Source organism: Dipodomys spectabilis, unplaced genomic scaffold, assembly GCF_019054845.1.
Source record: "Dipodomys spectabilis isolate Male_0828 unplaced genomic scaffold, ASM1905484v1 ptg000215l, whole genome shotgun sequence".
Taxonomy (NCBI): domain Eukaryota; kingdom Metazoa; phylum Chordata; class Mammalia; order Rodentia; family Heteromyidae; genus Dipodomys; species Dipodomys spectabilis.
Window position 1 is genome coordinate 9,658,381 of NW_024870892.1, and position 23,398 is coordinate 9,681,778.

Sequence of the window (23,398 nt, forward strand, 5' to 3'; positions counted from 1 at the left end):
GAGTTGTACCGGGCTGGGAAGGTGGCTCAGTGGTAGAGCGCTTGCCTTGCATGCATGAGGCCCTGGGTTCGATTCCTCAGTACCACATAAGCAAAAAGAGAAAAGCCGCAAGTGGCGCTGTGGCTCAAGTGGTAGAGCGCTAGCCTTGAGCTGAAGAGCTGAAGGACAGCGCCCAGGCCCAGAGTTCAGGCCCCACGACCGGACCAAAAAAAAAAAAAGTACCAACGTTCCTGGTTGGCTTGGAACCAAAATCCTCAAATCTCAGCCTCCTGAGTAGCCAGGATCACAGCACCGGGTATGTTTTGGAGTTTTAGGCCCTTGTTACATTTTAAAAACCTGATCTTCCTTCTGCACCAGGTTGTGAGACCACTGTCCCTCAAAAGACATCCTCATCCTCATGCACAAAGCTTGTGGATTCCACTAGTGAAAGACAATAAAAGCTGACATGGGAGCTGTAGCTTGCATGGACCTAGGCACCAGAGCTGGGGTGCCAGTGAAACCAGCGTAACCTGAGGCAACCCATAGATGTCTATGTCCTGTCACTCCTAACTAACCAGAACTCTCAGCCCAAGGCTCATATAGGCATGGGCCCCTAGGCCATGAGCATCACTGGGACTCGGGGTTTGTCTGGATCCAGATATTTCCCTGGCAAGGGAGGGGAAACACAGGAAAAATTATGGAGACAGAAAAGACACGGACAGATATGGGTTTCTAATCCAAACGCACTTCTCTTTATTCAAACCAGGGTCAAACTGGTCAGTGGGAAATGCCCTGAAGCCATGTGCCCAAGGGAGGTGAGCTTCCAGCCCAGGCATCACCTGCTGCATGGGGTCCAGACCACCTAGGATATCAGCATTGCCACGTGAGTGAGACAGCTGCATGAGAACCACCCCACAGTGCTCCGCAGATGCAACTAAGCAGGCCAGCCAGCAAAAGCAAGGAATGAACAAAAAACAAAAACACACTCAGTAGATTTCATCTTTAGCTCCCAGAGTTTCTGGACCAACAAGTCCCCAACCCCCAAGCCAGGAGCAAGGGGACAAAAAAAGCCCCCACTCCCACCAGTGCCTACGGAACCCTGTTTTAAATTAAAAAATAAGCCAGTATACATTGTAGAAAATCTCTTTAAAAATCTCACAATTTGTAAATGTATATTTTTTTCTTTAACATAAAAGTTTACAATATACGGTAAAACAAAAGGCTCAGGAAAATAATTTCGAGGAAAAAAAAGAAAAAAAGAAAAAGAAACCTGAAGTTTGAATTAAAGCTGAAGACATTTTTTTAAACCCTGTTGTTGAACCAGTGACTTGTTTTTTATTGTGCTGATGGGTCAGAGAAAGAAAGAAATATATTTAAAAACCTCAGTCCAGACACCCACAGCCACCTCCACAGCCTCCGCCCCGCCCTCCCCCCCAGGTTCAGTCGCTATTTTTCTGCCAAGTTTGTGATTGTCACAAGTTCATAAGTTCCGAATCCTGGTCTCAGCTGGTGCTGATGTCCGTTGGCGCATGACTAGCGTCGGTAAGGGTGGAATCCTTGCACGTTATGGTTCTGACCTCGTCCAAAGCCACTGCCACCGGCGGGGGGACCCCCTGACCCTGGCACTGAGGGGCCCCCGTAGGAAGGGGGCTGCTGGCTGGGGTCCGAGAAGCCTTGTCCAAAGCCACTCAAGTCCTGCCCGTAACCTGCTGGGGGAGAGAGGCTGTGAGCTCTGGGTCATGGAGAAGTGGCAGACCCAGCACGGGCACTGGCCTGAGCCACTCTGCCTGGACTTGTCTCTGAGAAGAAGGTGCCAAGGCCCCAGCCCCGGCCTTGCTGTCTGCACATCCCACAGGACCGCCTGCCTCAGGTGGACAGCCTTAGTGGGCAACAAGTCAAGGGAGTTTGTATCTTTCAGAAAGTTATGACCAGGATCTACACAGAAAGAAAAGCAGCTTCCGCACTCTTACCAGGCCCAGTGGTCCGCCATTTGTCTCCTTGCCTCCTCTCCCATATGCTCGGAATACATAGGATGGGGTCAGAGGCCTCTGGGGGTGGGAACACCTCTGATCTGATATGCTGTGGTGTTACATGTGGTGCACGATGTCCAGGACTTAAAGCATGAGATGGGCCTTCAGTGTAGCACATGGCCTGCACCTTCTTTTTTTTTTTTTTTTTTCTTTTTTGGGTCTGGTCGTGGGGCCTGAACTCTGGGCCTGGGCACTGTCCCTCAGCTCTTTAGCTCAAGGCTAGCACTCTACCACTTGAGCCACAGTGCCACTTTTGGCTTTTTTTTTGCTTATGTGGTACTAAGGAATAGAACTCAGGGCCTCATGAATGCAAAGCAAGCGCTCTGCCACTGAGCCACCTTCCCAGCCCAATGGTCTGCACCTTCTACCTGTGTGGGCTGGGTACCCATGGACAGCAGAAGCTCAGAGCTGTAGCCTATGCTTAATAGGTCCATCAGCAGCAACCGCAGAGTATCACTGCTGCTGATGAGGGCAGAAGAGAGGCTTGGGGCCCAGCCTAACTTACTGTGACCACATCAGCCAAGCAGGCCTTTTGTCCTTAAACAAGACCTGATACTCCCACTCACTGCCAGCCTCAGGGGCATGGAAGACGATTCTAAGCAAGGGGAACAGTACTGTCTTCAAATGGCCAGGATAGACCCTGTTCCTACTCACTGACCAGATTCTGGGGTGCTGCATGATTAGGCCCTCTGCATTCCCAACGGGATATATGCGGACACAGTTGGTCCTCTTATTCAAGCAATCCTAGAGCCAGCTGAGGGCTGTGGTCAGTTGAGGTCCTGGACTTGACAAGGGGCCCATCCCAGAGGGCACCGCCGGATCCACCCCCGCGCAGGCCAGCAGAGGAGGCTGTGCCCGCTGCCCGGGTGCAGGCAGGGGAGGATCTTATAGAAAGGCGGCACCTACCTAAGACACATCACTGCTCAGCCTGACCATCAGAGAGTAAACAAAGAAAGGGCCCAAAGCCCGACGGGTCTTGAGAATAGGTACCCAGGCCTGGCAAGAGACGAGACCAGGGTGACTAACCCTTGGCAGCTCAGCAAGGAGCAAGCGGCAGACACGCAGGCGCACATCCCGCTCCCCCTGAAGCAGGGCTTTGCAGGAGCCAAGGACAACCCAATTGGTGACCACAGGCTGGGGCCTGGCCACTGGGTTCATAGTGTATCCAGAGCGGTGCTATGTGGGTGGTGCCTAGGCAACACACAATTGTAACAATGAACACCAGGCTTAAGACCAAACCGAAAGGGGGTCCTTTCAGAGGTTCTCTGGAAGCCTGTGGCCCTCCTGGGGATGTAAGCTGAGGCTATCTGGTGACAGGCTCCATGTTTTTTAGATTCCCAGGTGCTAAAGAGGAGCCACCAGGGCACAGACTCTCTCCTAGGAGGTTAATGAGTCTCAAGGAAATGAAGCTGGACTTGACATTGGGCTCCCTGTGGGGCGAGAACAAGGGACATGCAGGTCCTGTCCTGACCCGGGGCCTCTTATGCTTCTCAAGAGCATATCCCAGAAGCACCCACGTGATGGCAAGCCAGCCAAAGCCAACCACTATACCTGTTCCAGTCAGGGCCTGCTACAGACTTGAACCTCTATTCCCCATATATCCCACTACTGATGCCAGACACCAAACAAAAAGAACCTGTAGAGCTCTGACAGTGACAACAGCCTTCAGGCTATTCTAGGAAGAAACCTTTTTCTGACCCAGTAATGGCTTAATTGCCAAACCTCGGGTCTTAGGATGTCTGCTGGATGGACTGTGGCTACTCTAGTAACAGGATCAAGCCAGGTGCTGAGGAATGCTATGGCCAGCACTTGCTAGTACCCCTGTATATTCTGTATACTGGCTCTTTGCATTGCTACCCTCTACCACCAGATGAATGAGACCCCAGGGAAGGGGGTCTCAAGATGCTGCAGACCACTTACCATACTGACTATAAGGGAAGTCTGGTTGGGCCGTCGGTGGTTTGCTCATATCTGGAGCAGCCTGAGATGGAGGTGGTGGGAAGGTCAGAGGTGCTGCCCCTGGAGTAGCAGGTGGAGGAGGGACCCCTGGGGGGGCGAACTGATCCGGAGGTGGAGGTGGAGGCCCATAGCCAAAACCTGCAAATATAAGAGCACAAAGCCCAAGGGATATGTCAGGCCTGCAGACCTTAGCCCCCAAGCCAACAGGGGCCATCAGAAGTAATTCCCATCTACAACTCCCAGAAAGAACTGTGGCTCATACTCCTGGGCCACTACCTTAAGGAAATGGCCTACAGTAGGAAGCTGTTGAGCTGCTCATGATGCATATACAGAATGCACAGGGTACTGAACTGAGATTTAAGTAGCAAGGACTTCTACAACAAAACTGCTCTTTACTTTTATTTTTTTGGTCAGTCACTGGGCTTCAACTCAAGGCCTGGATGCTGTCCCTGAGCTTTTTTGCTCAAGGCTAGCACTCTACTACTTTGAGCCACAGCACCACTTCCGGTTTTCTGGTGATTTATTACAGATAGAAGTCTCACAGACTTTCCTGCCTGAGTTGGCATTGAACCCATGATCCTCAGATCTGAAATATATTACAAGCATGAACCACCAATGCCTGGCGACAAAACCGTTCTTTAGAAATATTAGAAACATTAGAAACAAGCTGGGCATTGGTGGCTCACACCTGTCACCCTAGCTACTCAGGAGGCTGAGATCTGAGGATCACGGTTCAAAGCCAGCTCAAGCTGGAGAGACTGTGAGACTCTTATCTCCAATAAACCACCAGAAAACCGGAAGTGGCGCTGTGGCTCAAGTGGTAGAGAGCTCGCCTTGAGCTGAAGAGCTGAGGGACAGGGCCCAGACCCAGAGTTCAAGCCCCACGACTGACAAAAAAAAAAAAAAAATTAGAAACAAGCTGGGCACACACAAGGTGGCTCACACCTGTAACCCTAGCTACTCAGGAGGCTGAGATCTAAGGATTGCAGTTCAAAGCCAACCACTCAATAACACACTCAGAAAACAAGAAGTGGTGCTATGGCTCAAGTGGTACAGTGCTAGCCTTGAGGTGAAGAGCAGAGAGGCAGCATCTAGGCCCAGAGTTCAAGCCTACCACCCTACAACCGACCAAAAAAAAAAAAAAAAAAAAAAGAAAGAAAAAAAAGAAAAAGAAAAGAAGTAGAAACAAACAGCACAGTTCAGGCTGAACTAGATAAAGGCCACTATTATTCTGTGGCCTCAGGGTCCAGCTTTAACCTTGATGAATGTTAGGTAAGTTGTGAGCTAGACCACAAGTCAGCAAACCGTTTCCCAATTGTCAGACTATGACAGTCTCTCCTAGATGTAGCCACTGTAGGTAGTTCTGTACCCAAGTGTATAACACACCTTAATTAAAGGACTTAATAGGAAAGTGAGTCTGTAACTTATATATGCTGCTGCCATACTGAAACACTCAGTGACCCTGTGGGGTCTGGACTCCTGTCCAGATAAGAGTCCTGCACCTGATCAACAAGAAATCACTTTGCCTGACACTCTGGGCTGGCAGCTGACTTTCCACCCAGGTCATCCATCAAAAAGCAGAACAAACAGGAAAGTCCTCTCATTAAATTCCTTACTTATAACAGGTATAGGCTCCACATACTTGTCTCCTTGGCATAAGCCAAGGGAGAGTAAACTAGGGGCAAGTGTCATTCCAGTAGGAGCCCTAGGACTTCCTTCAGCCATAAGAGCCAAGGCTAAAGGCTAAGTCCCTGTGGTCACAGTCGGACATAAAGCCAGGCTAAATCTGCTGGCTTTGGTGCAAGCACATGGGGCAGCTGTTCTCCCCAAAGAGCCCCACTAGGACTTACTGAACTGTGGTGGGGCACCATAGCCCTGTGGGAAGCCCTGAGGAGGGGGAAAGCCACCAGGCGGGGTAGACACGATGTAGGAAGTGAATGGTGGGGGTGGAGGCGGGGCTCCTCGTCCTGCAGGGGGCGGTCCGTAGCCACCTGGAACACATAGTACAGGGTCAGGGGTAGAGGTCACACACACTTCATGTACAGCCCAGACCCAGGCCTGCTAGGGGCTGTGGCAGGCCCCTCCCCTTCTTCCTTGCCAGGAGAGGTAGACCTCCAGGACAGGTACACACTGACAACATTTTAGCAGCTGCAGGCTGCAGGACCAGGTGCAAGCTCTGCAAGTCAGTCTCTGGGTTTCGGGTTCTGCTCTTTCCCTCTCTCTACAAACAAGGACTCACCAATTGCCTGTCCTGCTGGCACCCACATTCCTAGATGAGAAAACAGAAGAGAAGGGTCGGTGCCGAGCCCCAGCACTGGATGCCGAGGATTCGCCGAGAATGGCCACCACAGACCAGGGACCACCTGACCTTGCCTGAGGCTCAGTGCCCAGGGACAGGGGTGGCCCAGTCCTGGTGGAGGCAACACCAGCGACAGACCTTCCCAAGCCCTGAGCAGAGCTCCTTCACAGAGTACCTCCCACGCCTTTCCTTGCCACCCTACCACCTGGTGGGTACTATGTTTGCAGACAAGGAATGAGGATCCCCAGCTCTGAAGGAGGACATTAGAGATATCTCCAGGACCCCTGAAGGGGGTTCCACCAAAGAACACAGAAACAGCCCATGGCATCCTGCAATACCTAGGTGTGGTCATTGGTCTAGCTGACAGGGAATGTTCTATGGCTGTCATCCCAGCACTTGGGATCATGGGTTCCCTCCCATCCCCAGCTACATAGTAACCCCATCTCAAAAAAATCCCAAGGGGTGGGGGGGAGGATGGGATGGGAAGGAGAAACAAAGGAGGAGGCTACAATGCTTGATAAGAAATGTACTCATTATCTTGCTCATGTAATTGTAACCCCTCTGTACAGTATTTTCACAATAATAATTTTTTTTTAAAAATCCCAAAACCCCATGACATGTGGCTTAGAGCCTAAATAGGTCTGAGCTCACAAGCTCAATCAGGGCCAGGCAGAGGATATGCAGAGAAAAGGTAGAAGTCCTTGCAGGGCCCTGGGGGTGCCACCAAATCCACCCACACGGTGGGAGGTAGAAGAGAAGACTTTGTGCCATTTAGCCTGACACTTATCCAGACTCACCACCACGGCCTTCCTGCAACCTGGCATGTGGACATGAGGAATGGATGCTCAGCACAGTAATTCTAGTGATGGTGACACTGCCTAAACTATAGGTGGGCACGTAGGCCACAGCCAACCCCACCAACAACAGGAAGTGGTAGATACCTTGGGTGCCAGAGGACAGCCTCACCATGCCCCTCCTGCCAGTGACAGTATTTGTTTACACCCTGGTAGGCTCCAATGTGCCACGCCAATATCTGAGCAGGGGAAGCTCAAGAAGACCAAGACAGGAAGGAAATGTTCCCATTCTGGCATGCCCCGCCAGCACCCCAGATCCCCTGGCTCTCCAAGGGAAGATACACAGTGGAATAGCTAGCCAGTCTTCATACCCAGGGATCAAATGTTCTTACCTTGTGGGCCATATCCTTGCTGCCACGTGGGTGGGGGCTGGCCTGCCCAACCATTCGCAGCATTGGGCACGACGCGGCTCCCCCATTGGCTGGCACCTGGCTGTCCTGGCGCTTGGCTTTTGCTGTCCCGAGGTTCAGCCCGTTTAACCTCCACCTAAACAAACCGAGCAGTGGTTTAGAAAGAAGCTGTGGCCCAGTGCCCCTTCCCTTCAGACACCCTCAGTAACTTATAACTACACTTAGCATCTTATGACTTAAGACTAAGTACTTAACTATAAACCTTATTTAGGCCAGTAGTTTTTTTTCTTAATTTTTTTTTGATCTTTGTTTAAAAAATGTTTCTCAGGTACAACACATATCATCATTAAGACTGCACCCAACTACTGCGAGCAGTAGTAGGAGCCAAGAACCTTCAGTGGACCTGTGCAGCCAGGCCCCCCCAGACTTCTGATAAGCTGCAGTGCCGTCCTTCAAGCATAAACAAAGGGCCAGCACCCTCCCAGCCCCATGCTGGGGCTGTAGCCCCACCCTCACCCCTCGAACTTCAGCGCATACCTGAGAAACATAGTTGGTTTTGACTTAGATTTTTATTTAAAATGTCTAATGGAAGATAAAGACTTACCTTCCCCAGGCTAATGCTTAAAGACTCTCAATTAACTCAAAAGGAATGTCAGAGGGAATGGATGTGGGAAGAGAATCTTACATTACATCTAACAAAAAAAGTAAACGGACATGCAATAAAATGGACATTTGAACCAGTAAGCAATCTTCATACTGTGTTAAGACAGCAGCCCAGACCTCTTCCCAAAACTGGCTGCAAGCCACAGCCTTTGAACTAAGGACTAAGGACAGATGGAGGGTTGAACAATGGAGCTTCCGTGCCTGACCTACTTATGCTGAGGCAGTAGCGACCTTGCTCTATGCATCCTTTAAAATATGGGCAGACTGACAACATAAAGGCCCCCATTCCAGAGTTGCCTCGGCTTCTGATCCTGACTATTTTTATGATAAATTGCAATGAGAATAAAGAGACAAGGGGTCCACCTGGAGTCATCCTTGGGGTCTCAGTCTGGAGAGGTAAGCATTATGCATTCAGAATTCCTTCAGTTCTCATGTTAGAGAACAAACAGGAAGCACCCCAGAGGCAAGAGTCCCCCCCCACCTGCCCCACACTCGCCCAAGGAGACTCCGTATGGTGGGAACAAAATCCCGTTAGCTGAAGGCAATGATACAGCAGGAACAAGGGACCCATTTCAAAGAACTCAAAATTAATGAGTCTTTGCACACACACTCCTTAGGGGAATTCGGTTCCTGCTTACAGAGCAAAGCAGTCCTTGTAATTTAAAGAACCCTTTGCCCTTTCCTACCAGAACACAGAACCTTAGCCCCTATCTGAAGGATGAAGGGTGATCAACCAAGGTCAGCAATGGGTGATGGACAATGGGTCAATCTCAGCCAACCTAGCTGGGGGGGAGGGGGGGACTCTAGGGGTGGTGTCCAGGGACAGAGCCAGTTTTCTCCGGATTTTCAATGTCACAGGACTTTAACATACTGCACAGAGTCCTTTGAACTCTGCTCATAACTGTCCTGCCCCTTGCAATCTGCATGCTAATTTTAAACCACATACTGCAAGGGATGTCACAACAAGTTCTGTCTCTTGTTCCAGTGAGGCCCAAGTGAAAGGAAGGCAGTCTGCAGTACATCTCACTCCTGCAGGGCAGAGGTAACTTACACACAGGAGAGGCTATGTATCCTGAGGGCTAGACCCTGGTAAGAAGCAGCAGCATAGGAGGACCACTTGGGTGGCTCAGCACAGAGGGGGCATTTAATAGCCACACAAATGTGGTAAATAACTACATGCTGCAGCAGGCTGCCAGGCACTCACTGCAGTCAACTCCTCAGAGCTAGGGTCTCCGGAGGTTTATGGTTTAGGGACCCTGCATCCTGTCCCTGCTTGGCTCTGGCAGCAACACAGTATGAAGACAAAACACCAGAGGTCACTTGACTGCACGTGGTTAAGTGCTATCGAGAGCATGTGGCTGGTCCCGGAGTTTCACAGTAAGTGACCAAATTAAAAACCAATCCTTCATGATGTTTTCACATTTCATTTAGTTTTAAGTGGAACCTCGGTTCTCAGAGGCCCTTGTGCTCAGCTCATCACATTCCAGGTCACCATTACAAAGGGGCTGGGACTACATCTGAAGGAGTGGTCACAGAAACCAAGCCTGAGGCAACACTGCGATCTCACTGGAAGCAAGCCCACCCACACTGCCTCCCCAGTTCCACCCATCTGCCTTTCCCAGGCTGCCCAGTAACCACCCGCTGGGGGAGAGGGGAGTCACTCCAGGAGTAAATCCAGGAGACAATGCCCCACTCTGGACAGGCTGGACCACGTTGTGGACTGGACCTAGCCTCATATCCAGGGATTCACAGGTGAACTTTCTGTTAGGGAATTTTCCTTTCCAGTGAAACCCCTAAGTTGCCTAAGACTTGGTTTGGTCTTAAGGTAAAATAAAACTACAACTACACACTTTTTTGCCCATGATGTCGTGAAAATGCATGTTGACAGCCTGGTCCACTGATTGTTCGTCCTCGAAAGTAATAAATCCAAAACCTAGCCAACGACGAAGAGTGAATCAAGGTAGCAGGGTGTTGTGACACAAAACAGGATGATGAACAGTATTAGGGACGGACCAAGGGATCAAGCCCAGGTTTCAGCTAAGCCTATGTGCAAAGGCTGTGGCCCAGGATCAGGCTCCCAACAGAGTGGACGGACTGAAGCCCGCACTCCCACAGGGCTGAGGTCTCTACCCAAATACTTGAGGGTGGGGGTTCTGGGTGAGGACACATGTGGACCTACGGGGCACATTTTAAGAGAACAGCAGCTGAGACTGCTGGTGAGCCCTCAGACACTCCTACATACCCCCAGGCCTGGGATGCACTGCTCTGGCTCGCATCTTGAGGGTAAGCGCAAATACCAGAATCCAACAAAGCCCACGTGGATAGCCACTGAGTGCGCATGTGGGTGCATTTCTGCTTTTCTGAAACCCAGGTTCTCCCCCTTGGCTTGCAATTTGCTTTGCAGCTAGTGCTGACAGCAGCCATACATCGTTCTAAAGCGTTAACAGAGTACAGTTTCTATCACAGTGAGCGCCTCGCTAAGCTTACCCAACACTGTTGGGTAAGCCCAAGGAGTCCTATCAGAGGTAATAAATAAACCTATGCTTATATGCATATATGTATTATAGATAAATAAATAATAATAGGTAATACACAAAGATACAGGCCACAATGGGTTCCAGCAGGTCAAATTCTGCTGTCAGCAGCAAGAGCAAGAGGCACCATGTAATCAAAAAAAAAAAAAAAAGAAAAAGAAAAAAAAAAAGAAAATTTAAAGGAAAAAAAATTTAGCATTTCCCAAACACAAGAAAGTGGCAGTATAAACGAAGTTTGGTTGGTCTGGGGTGAGTGCAGCCACCCAGCTAAGGGGCATGTCCTGTCCTCTATTGGCAGGAGTGACCAGGGCCTTCAGCCTCTGAGTCTGAATGCAGTGAGACCTGCCAGGTATACTGGGCCTCTGAGGTCACCCGATGAGCACTAGCACCTCCGGATGGACCGGTGTTTGGGCACAAAGAAGTGACAGCAGATGACTGCCAGAAGACCTCAGCAGAACGAAGACAGACATGGGAAAGGCTAGTTGGGAAGAACTGAGAAATAGGTTGGGAAGAGGTCTTGCCTGCCCAGCCCTGAGGAGGGAGCAGGACTCCAAGGCATCCACAGCAGACATAGGTACTACCTCCCAGCGGGACAGAGGCAGAAGCCTGTAGAGAATGGCTGTGGGGGTTCAAGCAGGCATGGGAGGCCCTGAGCAAAGAGCAGCCCATCAATGAGGCCTCTAAAGCTGATGAAAAAGGAATGCTTGGGACTGCAATCAGCAGGAACCAGATAGAAAAATTACAAGCAAACTGTGGCCAGGAGAAGGATGGAAACAGGGAAGAAAAGGTAGCTGAGGAAACATTTCAGAGATTACCAGCTAAGGGACTGGGACTCAGGAGCCTTCTGATTTTTCTCTGTGCACATATGTGTGCCTATACATGTGTGGGCATGCACAGATGTCACAAAAGGACAGGCAGGGAAGGAAGTGGAACCATAAAGGCAAAGCACACAGGAATCAGAGGCTAAAGGGATATAAAACCCAGGTAACAAAGGGAATTGAGGTAAGTGGAGGCAGCAGGCTGAGTGAGCGCAAGCCAGAAGACTGGGCATGGGGGAGGGCCTGTAAGGATAACTGTGCAGCACAGGGGTTTTAAAACATGGAGATAGTATGTGGTGGAAACACAACAAGGTCCTACATACAGGGATGGTCTACTATCTTAAGTAAACCAAGAAGGGGAAAGGGAGACTGAGCAATTCCCAAAGACTGAAAAGCCAAGAAGACAGGTAGCTTGCTGTCCAGGAGATCTCGTGATACATCCTCTGCTATCTGGCACCCACAGGGATACTTTCCAAGCCCAATGGCTGAGCTCAGGGAACACCGACAGGTCCATGGGCCAGCCCTAAAGCTCTCTATGCCAGCTCCTGCCGTTGCCCCTTCACCAATATGGGTCAGCCACACTAGCCTCACCCAGCAGCTGGACAAGGGTGGCAAGTGGGCAGGCAGCTGGCTTTGCACAGCTACAGGGGACAGGAACCCCAAAGAGCAGCCCTCAGATTTCCGTGCACCAAGGTTTCACAAGATCAGAGGCAGTATTTGGAACACAACATAGGTGATGAACAACATATTAAAAAGTTGACATTTTCTCAAACTGCAGGAATATCTGAAGCCACAGGGCTGACTTGGTCCGTTTACAGTGCAAGAGGCGGTGGGTCGTGGGTAAGGAGCCCAGGGCGGGCTGTCTAGAACGATCTGTCTGTCAAGAGGCGGCAGCGGGACAGAAACACACTGAAACTTCGTTTACACCCCACTGGAGCAAAGCCGCTCCCTCCTCTGACTGCGGGGCGGGCCTGTACCTGTGTGATATAACTTAGCACCTGGAGAAGAGAAATCTAAAGAGACATCGTTAATCACAAACAATTCACAGAGAGAAAAGGAGAAAACATCTTACTTAACATTACTGTATTTTACTATGAACACTTAAGTATGTCACTAAGCATGTACGTCTATGTTAAATTAGGACTAAGACTTAACAGCTTAATCACATGTAGTGAGCAATACAACCCTTTTCCATGGAATAAAGGAGGGCAGAGGCTCAAATGGCAAACTATTCTCCAGCATGGCGGGAGCATGCTGCAGGCTGGCACCACTTGGTACTAAAGGGCTGCCTGCATCTGACCTTGGGCAGATGGTGCATGAGGGGACATGGCCCCAGAGCTGCTGCACAGACCTCAGGCTGGCAAGTCTGTTCACAGAGATGGTCTAAAAGCAGCTGATGAGCCAAAACATACGGGCAGTGACAAACAGCAGCAGCCACACACACATACCAAAAAAAAAAAAAAAAAAAAAGGCCATGAAAGTGGGTGCCATCACTGGCTCCCAAACCAGTGTGGATGTGCAGAAAGCTCAAGGAATGACACAGGAACCTGCGGTGGCACCTCACCCTCCACCCACCTGCCCTCTGACAAGGGGGAAAAAAACAAGAAAAACAAAGGGGGGGGGGGGGAAGCATGGGATGGACAAAGGTAGGTCAGGTTCCAAGCCAAACTGGCAGAGGCAATTGAAAGGAACTAGCCATACTGGCAAGGACCTAGATGATGGGCATGAGATGCTCGGGTGGAAGAACCACACTCTGCTAGAAGACATTTAAAAACAGAACCATGTCGAGATTCACATCAGGTGGTAAAAATGTCACAAGAACAAGCCAAAAACTGAGTGCTGTCTGACCAGGGAAGCACAGACGGGCGGAATGGAGCCACATGGGAAGAGCCTAGGTTTTAGTGGGTGTCTCCAATTCGTCCTCACTGAGCAATGCTTACTATGACCACCTAGCCTTTCTGAAGGTGAGATAGTTTGCCATCTGAGGGGAAGAACATGGGTCAGGATAAACTAGGTCTGCCGTTACCTCGAGGCCTCTGCTTCTCCGCATCATAGATCATGACCACTTCGGTTACCTGTAAGGGAAAGGGTAGCATGAGACCCTTGTACCATGCTGAGGCCAGGCCAGGCCTTCCTGTGATAAACCCCAGAGCCACAACTGCTAGGAACAACCAGACTTGAGATTTGGAAGTTCTGGGCAAAGGTTTTATAAGATTTAGTATCTTATGTTTAATATCTGGGAACAGACAGAAGCCTCAGTACTCATGAGGAAGATTCAGGAATAGTAGATACTCCTTGCCCCTGCCAGGTTCCAGGAGTGTGTGTGGTCCCAATCACAGGGACCATACCACTGCCTCACAGGAGTTTACTGAGGCAGATTAAGTAAACACAGCCACACATCCTAGTAGGGATAAGGCGCAGAAACCCCAATGGCAGCACTGTGTTCATATTTGAGGGGAGTGAGTGAGGTATTCTCAGCTTTCAACACACTGGGTATTGGCCTTGCTCTGCACTTCCCTCCTGTCCCAGTCCAGTGTCCTTTGGCATACCAATAGACATACAGTGCACCCAGAGCAAGGAGGTAGACCATGGCAGACAGCCAGGTGAGACATGTGCACCTTTGGATTGTGTCATGCCCAACCACAGGCCTTCCCAGAACAGAGTCCCAGTACTGGCTGAACTTAGGCACCTCACTGGCTACCCTACAAGTGTTTTGTGTGAATGACCAAAGTTGAAATTTCCCAAGCAACTCAAAGGACTTAGCCTTTTCCAGAAAACAGACCACACTGGGAGGCACTCTGCCATTTCTGATGTCAGACAAGAAGTGGGTCATTTTTGATGCCAGAAAGCTGATGTGAGTCCTTTCAACTGCAACATTCTACTGAGCAAGGGCCCAGGAGGTCCATGGATCCAGGGCAGGCCCAGCCTTATTGCAGGTGGCACTCTGTCTTGGGCCTACAATGTCCAGGTAAGACCATGCTGAGGGTGGGCCTTGTATAGAACCATCCCTTGGGCTGGGAAGGTGGCTCAGTTGTACAGCGCTTGCCTTGCATGCATGAGGCCCTGGGTTCGAGTCCTCAGCACCACATAAGCAAAAAGAAAAAAGCTGAAAGTAGCGCTGTGGCTCAAGTGGTAGAGCGCTGAGCTGAAGAGCTGAGGGACAGAGCCCAGGCCCAGAGTTCAGGCCCCATGACCGGACCCCCCCCCCCCAAAAAAAAAAAAAACCCAAAACAAAACGAACCCTCTAGCACCAAGGGACAGCACGACTCTCAGCCCAGGCTGGAAACTCCTGAGTTCAAACCCACTGCACCATCATTTGACACTTCCCATGTTGATGGCTGTAAGATTTCAAAGGGCACTTATAAATTCTATTGCTTAACTTATACTATTTGGAGAAGCCATAGAAAAACACCACTGGGGTCTTCAATGGCAAATAGTCTCCGGAGTGGGCAGAGTGTCAGGAACACCCAGGGGCTCCTAGGCCCCCAGAAGTTAGCAAAGGCTCTGTGGCCAGCTACTGCCACAAATGCAAAGGAACTCACCACTCCGAATTTCTTGAAGTATTCCCTGAGCTCTGTCTCGCCACAATTGTGGGGAATCCCACCGACAAAGATCTTGTTTGATTTACTGTTATCGCTCCTTGGTCCTTTCTGCTGTGTCAGGAAGGAGAAGGGTTTGGTTAGTTGATGGTAGAACCTAGATACTTCCCACATGTTGGGCACATGTTTTTGCTAAAAGCCAGATATTCCAGCAATCTGGTGAGTCCAACTAGCACCCAAAACAGAGTAACTTCTTCGGAGATCCAAGGAGATGAGTCTATACCATTTTTGCAAGGCTATTATTTCAAGTAAGTGAGAACACAAAGCTGGATAGAGTGAGGCACGCCTATAATACCAGCATCTGGGAGGCAGAAACAGGAGAATCAAAGGTTCAAGGCTGGTCAAGGATACATAGTGAGACTAAAAAGAAAAGGCTAGGATGGGAGCTGGTGGCTCACGCCTATAACCCTAGCTACTCAGGAGGCTGAGATCTGAGGATCATGGTTCAAAGCTAGCCCTGGCAGGAAAGGCCGTGTGACTCTTATCTCCAGTGAACCACCAGAAAACCGAAGTGGTGTTATAGCTCAAGTGCTAGAATGCTTGCTTTTGAGCTGAAGAGCTGAAGGACAGCTCCCAGGCCCAGAGTTCAAGCCCCACAACTGACAAAAAAATGAAAATAAAATAAAATAAATAAAAAGGCTAGGCTCTGCCTCATACATGTAATTCTATCAACTTGAGAGACTAAGATAAGGAGGATCACAGTTCAAGACCAACAGAAGAAAAGTTTATGTGACCCTCATCAAACAGAGAAGCTGGTTAGGGTGTATCATCCTAGCTATGTTCCAGTCCAGCCTATGTCAAAAAGGTCAGACCACACTATCTTACTTGGGTACCTTATAATCATAACTACTTAGGAGGCTTAGATTTTAAGATTGCACTTTTTTTGGGGGGGTGGGTGGGTGGGGAGGTTCTATCATGGGGCCTGAACTCTGGGCCTGGGCTCTGTCCCTCAGCTCTTCAGCTCAAGATTAGCACTCTACCACTTGAGCCACAGCCCCACTTCTGGCTTTTTTCTTTTTGCTTATGTGGTGCTGAGGAATCGAACCCAGGGCCTCAGGCATGCAAGGCAAGTGCTCTGCCACTGAGCCACCTTCCCAGCCCCAAGTTTACACTTTGAACCTAGACTGCACAAGAAAATCCAGGAGACTTATCTCCAATTAACCAGCAAAAAGCCAGAAATCTCAAGTGCCAGAGCACTAGGCTCTGAGTAAGAAAGCTAAGGGACCAAGCATGCACAGATCCTGATTTCAAGCCCCAGTACCAGCACAAAATAAAAACGTCTCTGTCTTACTTGTGGCTCAAGCCACTAACCTCACCCACAAAAGGTAGCATAAATAAAATAGGATTGTGTTCCAGGTAGAAAGCTAATGAGACTTTATCTCAAAATAATCAAAAGGGGCTTACAAAAAAGGGGCTAGAAGCTGGGCGCCAGTAGCTCACACCTGTAATCCTAGCTACTCAACAGGCTGAGATCTGAGGTTTGTGGTTCCAAGCCAGCCAGGGCAGGTAAGTCTGTGAGACTCTTATCTCCAATAAACCGCTCAAGCAGTAGAGTGCTCGCCTTGAGCTGAAGAGCACAGGAACAGCGCCCAAGCCCAGAGTTCAAGCCCTACGACCGACCCCCACCCCCCCTGAAAAAAAAAAAGTGGGGGGAGGGGTCTAGAGTCAGGTGCTGGTGGCTCATGCCTATAATCCTAGCTACTCAGGAGGCTGAGACCAGTCTGGGCTGGAAAGCCCAAGATACTCTTATCTCTAATTAATCACCAAAACAAGCTTGAAACAAGCAGTGGCAGAGCACTATCCTGGAGCTAAAAAGCTCAGGGACAGACTGGGAAGGTGGCTCTATGGTAGAGTGCTTGCTTTGCATGCATGAAGCCCTGGATTCAATTCTTAGCACCACATAAAGCAAAAAAAGCCAGAAGTGACACTGTGGCTCAAGTGGTAGAGCACTAACCTTGAGCTAAAGAGCTGAAGAGTGCCAAAGCCTAGAGTTCAGGCCCCATGGCCAGAGGAGAAAAAAAAAAAAGCCCAGGGACAGTGTCCAAGCCCTGAGTTCAAGCCCAGGACAAGCCGGGTGCTGGTGGCTCACACCTGTAATCCTAGCTACTCAGGAGGCTGAGATCTGAGGATTTAGATTGGTTCAAAGCCAGTCCAGGCAGGAAAGTCCGTGAGACTCTTATCTCCAATAAACCATTAGAAAACCGGAAGTGGCACTGTGGCTCAAGCCATAGAGCGCTTGCCTTGAGCTGGGGTACATGTCATCATCATGACATGACTGTGGTGGTGGCTTCATAGGTGTATATGTGGCCTAACGCTACCAGCTGTGGAGTTTACAAGTAGGCCTATTACATCTTATCAAGCTATTCAGTGACTAAGCACATAGATGTTAATAACCATGCAGAATATGACTCTGGACTCCATTTGAAAAGAATAGCGTAACAGACATTTTATACAGAACTCCAAGAGGCTGAGACCCAACAATAGGTGTAGAGATCAAGGTTGGATGGTAGCCACTAGATATAAAAGGGAGTCTAGCCAGGGCGCTGATGGATCATGCCTATAGTTCTAGTTACTCAGTAGGCTGAGATCTGAGGATCATGGTTCAAAGCCAGCTCAGTCAGGAAAGTCCATGAGACTCTTATCTCCAATTAACCACCAACAAGCTGGGAGTAGAGGTGTGGCTTAAGAGGTAAAGAGCTAGCCTTGAGCACAAAAGCTCAGGGGCAGCATTCAGGCCCTGAGTTCAAGCTCCAAGAACAGCACAACAACAACAACAAAAAAGTCTAGGCTGGGAAGTTGGCTCAGTGGTAGAGTGCTTGCCTCACATGCATGAGGCCCTGGGTTCGATTCCTCAGCATCACATAAGCAGAAAAAAGCCAGAAGTGGCCCTGTGGCCCAAGTGGTAGGGTGTTGAAGAGCCCAGGCCCAGAGTTCAGCACCCACGACCGACAAAAAAAATATTAAAAAAAAAAAAAAGTCTAGGGCTGGGAAGGTGGCTCAGTGGTAGAGCGCTTGCCTTGCATGCCTGAGGCCTTGGGTTCGATTCCTCAGCACCACATAAGCAAAAAGAAAAAAGCCAGAAGTGGAGTTGTAGCTCAAGTGGTAGAGCGCTAGCCTTGAGCTGAAGAGCTGAGGGACAGCGCCCAGGCCCAGAGTTCAGGCCCCCCCCCCGACTGGACCCAAAAAAAAGTCTAGTGTTCATTGTATTAGTCTTTCAATTTTATTATACTTAGACTTGAGCAAAAAAGCTAAGGGACAGTGAGTACCCAGGCCATTGTTTTCACACACACACACACACACACACACACACACACACACACACACACACACACACACACACACGCACGCACACACGAACAATTGCAAAGGCCCAGAGGCCTTCACTCAAAAAGATGAACTGAATTCTGCTAAAAATGCAGGCAAAGCCTGCATGTGCCTGGTCAGCAATGTCCAGGTGGTAGTGTGAGAATCCTTGAGCCAGGAAAAGGTAAGGTGTGAGTGGTGGCAAGACTTGCAAACAGAGGAAATGCTATGCTAAGAACACGTGTGGTCTTGTTCAGCCAGGCACCAGTGACCACAGTTTAAAGAATTTTCATCATCCATTAAATGTAGTTGACTCCCACCCTTACTCACCAGTGAGGACAGCTTGAGGGAAGAAATGGACTCCCACACTAGAGGGTGTGAGCACTCACTCTAGTGGCCACAGACATTAATGCAGCCAAAAATAGTAGACAATGGGTGGAAGGGGTGGGGGGAGTGGGAGCAAGAATCAACAAGGACAAACTAAAGGCTCCCAATGATCCAAATGATAAGTGGCATAACCTGTCAGGTTTTCCATATGGGATTAGCTATAAGATAATACAGTACAGGCTAAATCTGTGTAATTATCAACAACTTCAGGGTCAATCTCTCAGTCTTAATGGGCAAAAACACCAGAGAAAGGAATATTTTTCTTTTAGATGTGACTGAAGAACACAAAGGAAAGATACGAATTCTGGCCCCTTACCCATCCTTCCTTCGGCCTTGTTCGCTCTGGCTGCATCCCCCGAGGTGTACATGGCTTCGGATCGATCTGTAGAAAGTTTCAAACCAGCTATTGTGAACAGAAGTCTATATTCTTTATAAAAGAAGGTGTTAGCAACAGCAGCTAGATGCACTGTACACTGACCCACAACCACATTCAATCTACCCCGATTCTATTGTAACAGCAGATGCAAACATGAAGGCATCCCATATTAAAACATTCTCCAAAATGTCGATCCCAGTTCAGAGATGAATCAAGCTTGAGAACTAGTGTACAAAGACAAAAGAAAATGAGCCAAAACACTTACGTTGCGGCCATCCAGGGTATGCGGTCTGCTGGCCAACACTGTCCCTACACAATTTGGGTCTTTGAATTTAACAAATCCAAAACCACGAGACTGGTTGGTTGTTTTATCTTTCATTATAACACAGTCGACAACTTCTCCATACTGGGAAAAGTAGCTGCGCAGAGTCTCTGCTCAGAAATTGGGAACAAAAAAACACACACACAAAGCAGAGCATTAGGCACACGTCTCATCGTTGGAACTTGCACAAGCGCCTATACACATGCACATCCCAGACCCCTTCTGCAGCCCATCAGCCTCATCTGAGAAAGTCTGAACAAGCAACGGACAAGGGGAATCTTACACTACAGATGCACTCCCTCCTTGTAAATTACAAGGACTAAGTGGTCACAGCAATGGTAAATGGCTACATTCTGACTGCAAAGGTTAGGTTATTACAAGCATCAGCCTCTGGCACCTGGATTTTGGGGACATCCTTTAGATAGGGTCTTCTTATGTAGCCCAGACTGACCTGGAATTCTCCATCCACTTGCTCCAGCCTCCCCAGTTGGGATTTATAGGAATATACCATCATATCCCATTAGGAATGCTGACTTTAGTACAAACTGCATCATAAATGACTGAATGCAGTGATTGCCCTAGCAAAGCCCTACCACGCACCCCACAGTGCACAGTACCCTGCCTCAACTCAGAGCCTGCCTGTGGCCTAGAGGGACAAGGTCAACAGTACTCTCTACCTCAGCCAGCTCCCAGACAGACATCCCCTGCCCAGAAACAGAAACAACATTAAAGGACGTAAACAAATCCAGGCCATTAGCAACAGCGAGGCCACTCAGCCTAGTGGCCTGCAGCACCTACCTTGGGTAGTGCTCCAGTCAAGGCCACCCACGAAGAGCTTCCTGCAATTGGAGAGGACACACTGAGTCAAACTAGTTCTCCTTTAAGAATACCCTATCCGCTGGGCACCAGTGGCTCACACCTGTAATCCTAGCTACTCAGGAGGCTGAGACCTGAGGATTGCAGTTCAAAGCCAGCCTAGGCAGGAAAGTCTGTGAGATTCTTATCTCCAATAAACCACTAGAAAACCGGAAGTGGCACTGTGGCTCAAGTGGTAGAGCGCTCACCTTGAGCTGGGACAGTGTCCAAGCCCAGAATTCAAGCCCCACAACCAACAACAACAACAAAAAAAGAATACCCTATCCCACCACACCAAGGTCCTAAGGCAAAGAAGGAGGGAGTATGTGCAAACATGCTCATTTATAACTCTTCTGGAGCTCAGCAGTGATGAGGATAGCCTTGTCTATTCTGTGGCAGACTTGAGAAGTAATACCCAAGTACTGGCCACATCCTCACTGAGATGGGAAAGGTGCCATTGGCAGAGACTAGCACCAACCACACCACAATCTGCTGAGTAGGGTCTGAACACATCTTACTACCTTTGCAAATACTTTACCCTCAGGAAAGAAAATTAACAAGAACAGAATGGAGGTTGTTTATAATAGACTGGAGGAAAAACTGACACTGAAGATACTTCTCTCACTTGGCCTCTGGAGAAAGAACAGTAAGGAAGACAAAGAAAGCCTCAGATGTGGACTCTTGAGTTCATGAAGGCCCCTAGAACCCCAAACTGAGAAAGGAACCTATACCACCATCCTGACAGTAAGGCAGCCTGGCCAACTTTTGCAAAACAGACATGTAGGAAGTTTTACAAGGAATCCTATCTCCATTGCTCAGCTTTCTCACTGCTCATGTGGTTGGCAAGGCCCACAGTAGATAAAAGTGGCTGGGAGCAAATATCCCACAGGTCTTGATGTTGAGGCCTGTGTCTGATAGGGATAGTGCTCACCTTGTTTCACCACAATATCCACTCATATCGTGGCCTCAGGGTTTTGTCCACCTGTAAAGCCTTGGCTGTCATCCAACTTTCCACCAAACAAGGAGCTGGAAAGATGGCTTTATCCAGCCACAGCTCTCATGTCCTGCCTGCTAATCCCAGGTATGGGGACATCTCAGAACAAGGTCCTTTAGTTGAGCCTTACTGTGTCAATGCCATCATCATCTTCCCAACTAGACCATCTTTATGGACCAGAATACCCTCTAGGCTCAATCGCCACACAAGAAACCTGCTGGCCTTCCTGGAAATGCCGGATTCATCTGTATAACCCCATTAGCAACTAACCACACTGTACTGAATAAGAGAGAAGCCTGCTTGGGTGATCAAGTTACTGCCCTATATGTAATCCAGGAGCTTCATGCCAAGGGGAAGCTTCTGTGTACAAGCTCCCTCTAGCTGTGCTGGGAGATCCTTGCAAAGTGGCTGGTGCCAACACTGCAGGGTCCAAGAACCAGTCAACACAAATTACCCCATCAGCCCTTAGCAAAAAAAGTGTCACAACAGCAAACCTACAGGACTTGCTCCTGTATTTTGCTCTAAACAACAGTCATTTAAACTTAAAGTGAAAGCAACTTTCCCACCAGAAGAAAGGTACTCAGTGCTACCTGTACGGAGTCAATAAGCAAGTTCCTGGCCCAGTGTGCGTGGGCATGGCAGAAGAGGGCAAGAATTAAGAGCTTGCAGAGCCACCTTATTAAGAAACAGCTCTGTAAGGACTCATTCCAAGGGAAACATGTTGATCAAGCAAGGCAAGAAACTCAGGTTTAGGCCTCATTAACTTAAAACCACCTGTCTCCTAACCACCCTTCTAAACAGTGAGGTGAGACAGAGAAGGAGGCCTCTATAAGCCCAAATTCTGTAGGCCTGGCACTCATGGGAGGGCACTGTGATAGCCACTGACACCAAACCAAAGTAAAACCCATCTCACTGAGAAACACCAACCTCTATAAACAAAACAGTGAGGTAGTATCCCTCCTCCAAGCAACTCAATCCCACACAGCAGGACTGGTCAGACCAGTCTAGGCTCCAGGTCTCACTGAAATGCAAAACTCAGAAAGGCTAGAAATGCTATTTCCACGTATCTGAGATAACAGGCACAGAACCTCTGCACGCCTACAAACCTGGTACCAATATTTTACTCCAATTTTGGTCACTTTACTTTATGTGCCAGTCCTAGGGCTTGAACTCAGGGTGCTGTCTCTGAGCCTCTGTGTACTTTACCATTTGAACCACAGCTCCACTTGTGGTTTTGGGTTTTTTTGTTGGTTAATTGGAGATTAAGTTTTACAGCTTCCCTACTGAGATTGACTATGAGCCACAACCTCAGATCTCATCTCCCTGTAGCTAGGATTACCACTAGTGCCCGGCGGTACCTGGCTTCTTGCTGCATTTTTTTTTGGGGGTGGGGGAGTCTGTTGTGGGGCTCAAATTCTGGGCCTGGGCACTATCTCTCAGCTCTTCAGCCAAGTTTAGCACTCTACCACTTGAACCACAGCACCACTTCTGGTTTTCTGGTAGTTAATTTGAAATAAGTCTCATGGACTTTCCTGCCCAGTCTGACTTTGAACCATGATCCTCAGACCTCAGCCTCCTGAGTACCTAGGATTACAGACGTGAGCACCAGCGCCTAGCCTCTTGCTGTGTTTTTTAAGAAGCTAGACTGCTTTCGTTCTTGGAAAATGGTACATATTGTAGTACAATACATAGTATCCACAGAAGGGATATAAAGCACCGAGCTTATGATAAAAATAAATAAATAATTGCGGGGGTGGGGGGTGGGGTGGGGGTGGGGTTGTCCATTGTGGAGCTTGAACTCAGGACCTGGGCAATGTCCTTGAGCTCTTTTGCCCAAGACCAGGGCTCTACTACTTTGAGCCACAGGGCCATTTCCAGTTCTCTGGTGGTTAATTGGAGATAAGTCTCATAGACTTCTCTGTTGGGGCTGGCTTTGAACCTTGATCATCAGATCTTAGCCTCCTGAGTAGCTAGGATTACAGGCATGAGCCACGAGCAATCGACATTGGCGTGCGTGCATGTGCGTGTATCTGCCAGTCTTTGGGCTTGAAGTGTGTGTGTGTGTGTGTGGGCTTG

The 23,398-nt window shown here is 49.1% G+C and overlaps 1 protein-coding gene across 6 annotated transcripts in view; it reads right to left on the reverse strand.

Moving 5' to 3' along the window:
- Window positions 1-708: 708 nt before the first annotated feature.
- Dazap1 (DAZ associated protein 1) overlaps window positions 709-23,398 on the reverse strand; it is a 32,232-nt gene continuing 9,542 nt past the window's right edge. The window contains exons 2-12 of one of the 6 annotated variants that reach the window (XM_042696985.1): window positions 20,272-20,312; window positions 19,417-19,583; window positions 19,092-19,157; window positions 15,029-15,136; window positions 13,513-13,561; window positions 9,985-10,067; window positions 7,454-7,607; window positions 6,208-6,237; window positions 5,819-5,959; window positions 3,930-4,106; window positions 709-1,685 (exon numbers count right to left, since the gene is read on the reverse strand). In XM_042696985.1, coding sequence (XP_042552919.1) covers window positions 1,513-1,685; window positions 3,930-4,106; window positions 5,819-5,959; window positions 6,208-6,237; window positions 7,454-7,607; window positions 9,985-10,067; window positions 13,513-13,561; window positions 15,029-15,136; window positions 19,092-19,157; window positions 19,417-19,583; window positions 20,272-20,312 — 1,189 coding nt within the window. In that variant the 3' untranslated portion in view covers window positions 709-1,512. Of the gene's footprint in view, window positions 1,689-3,929; window positions 4,107-5,818; window positions 5,960-6,207; window positions 6,238-7,453; window positions 7,608-9,984; window positions 10,068-13,512; window positions 13,562-15,028; window positions 15,140-19,091; window positions 19,158-19,416; window positions 19,584-20,271; window positions 20,313-23,398 lie in introns of those variants that run through there. The other 5 variants (XM_042696984.1, XM_042696983.1, XM_042696982.1 and 2 more) reach the window with 5 other exon arrangements.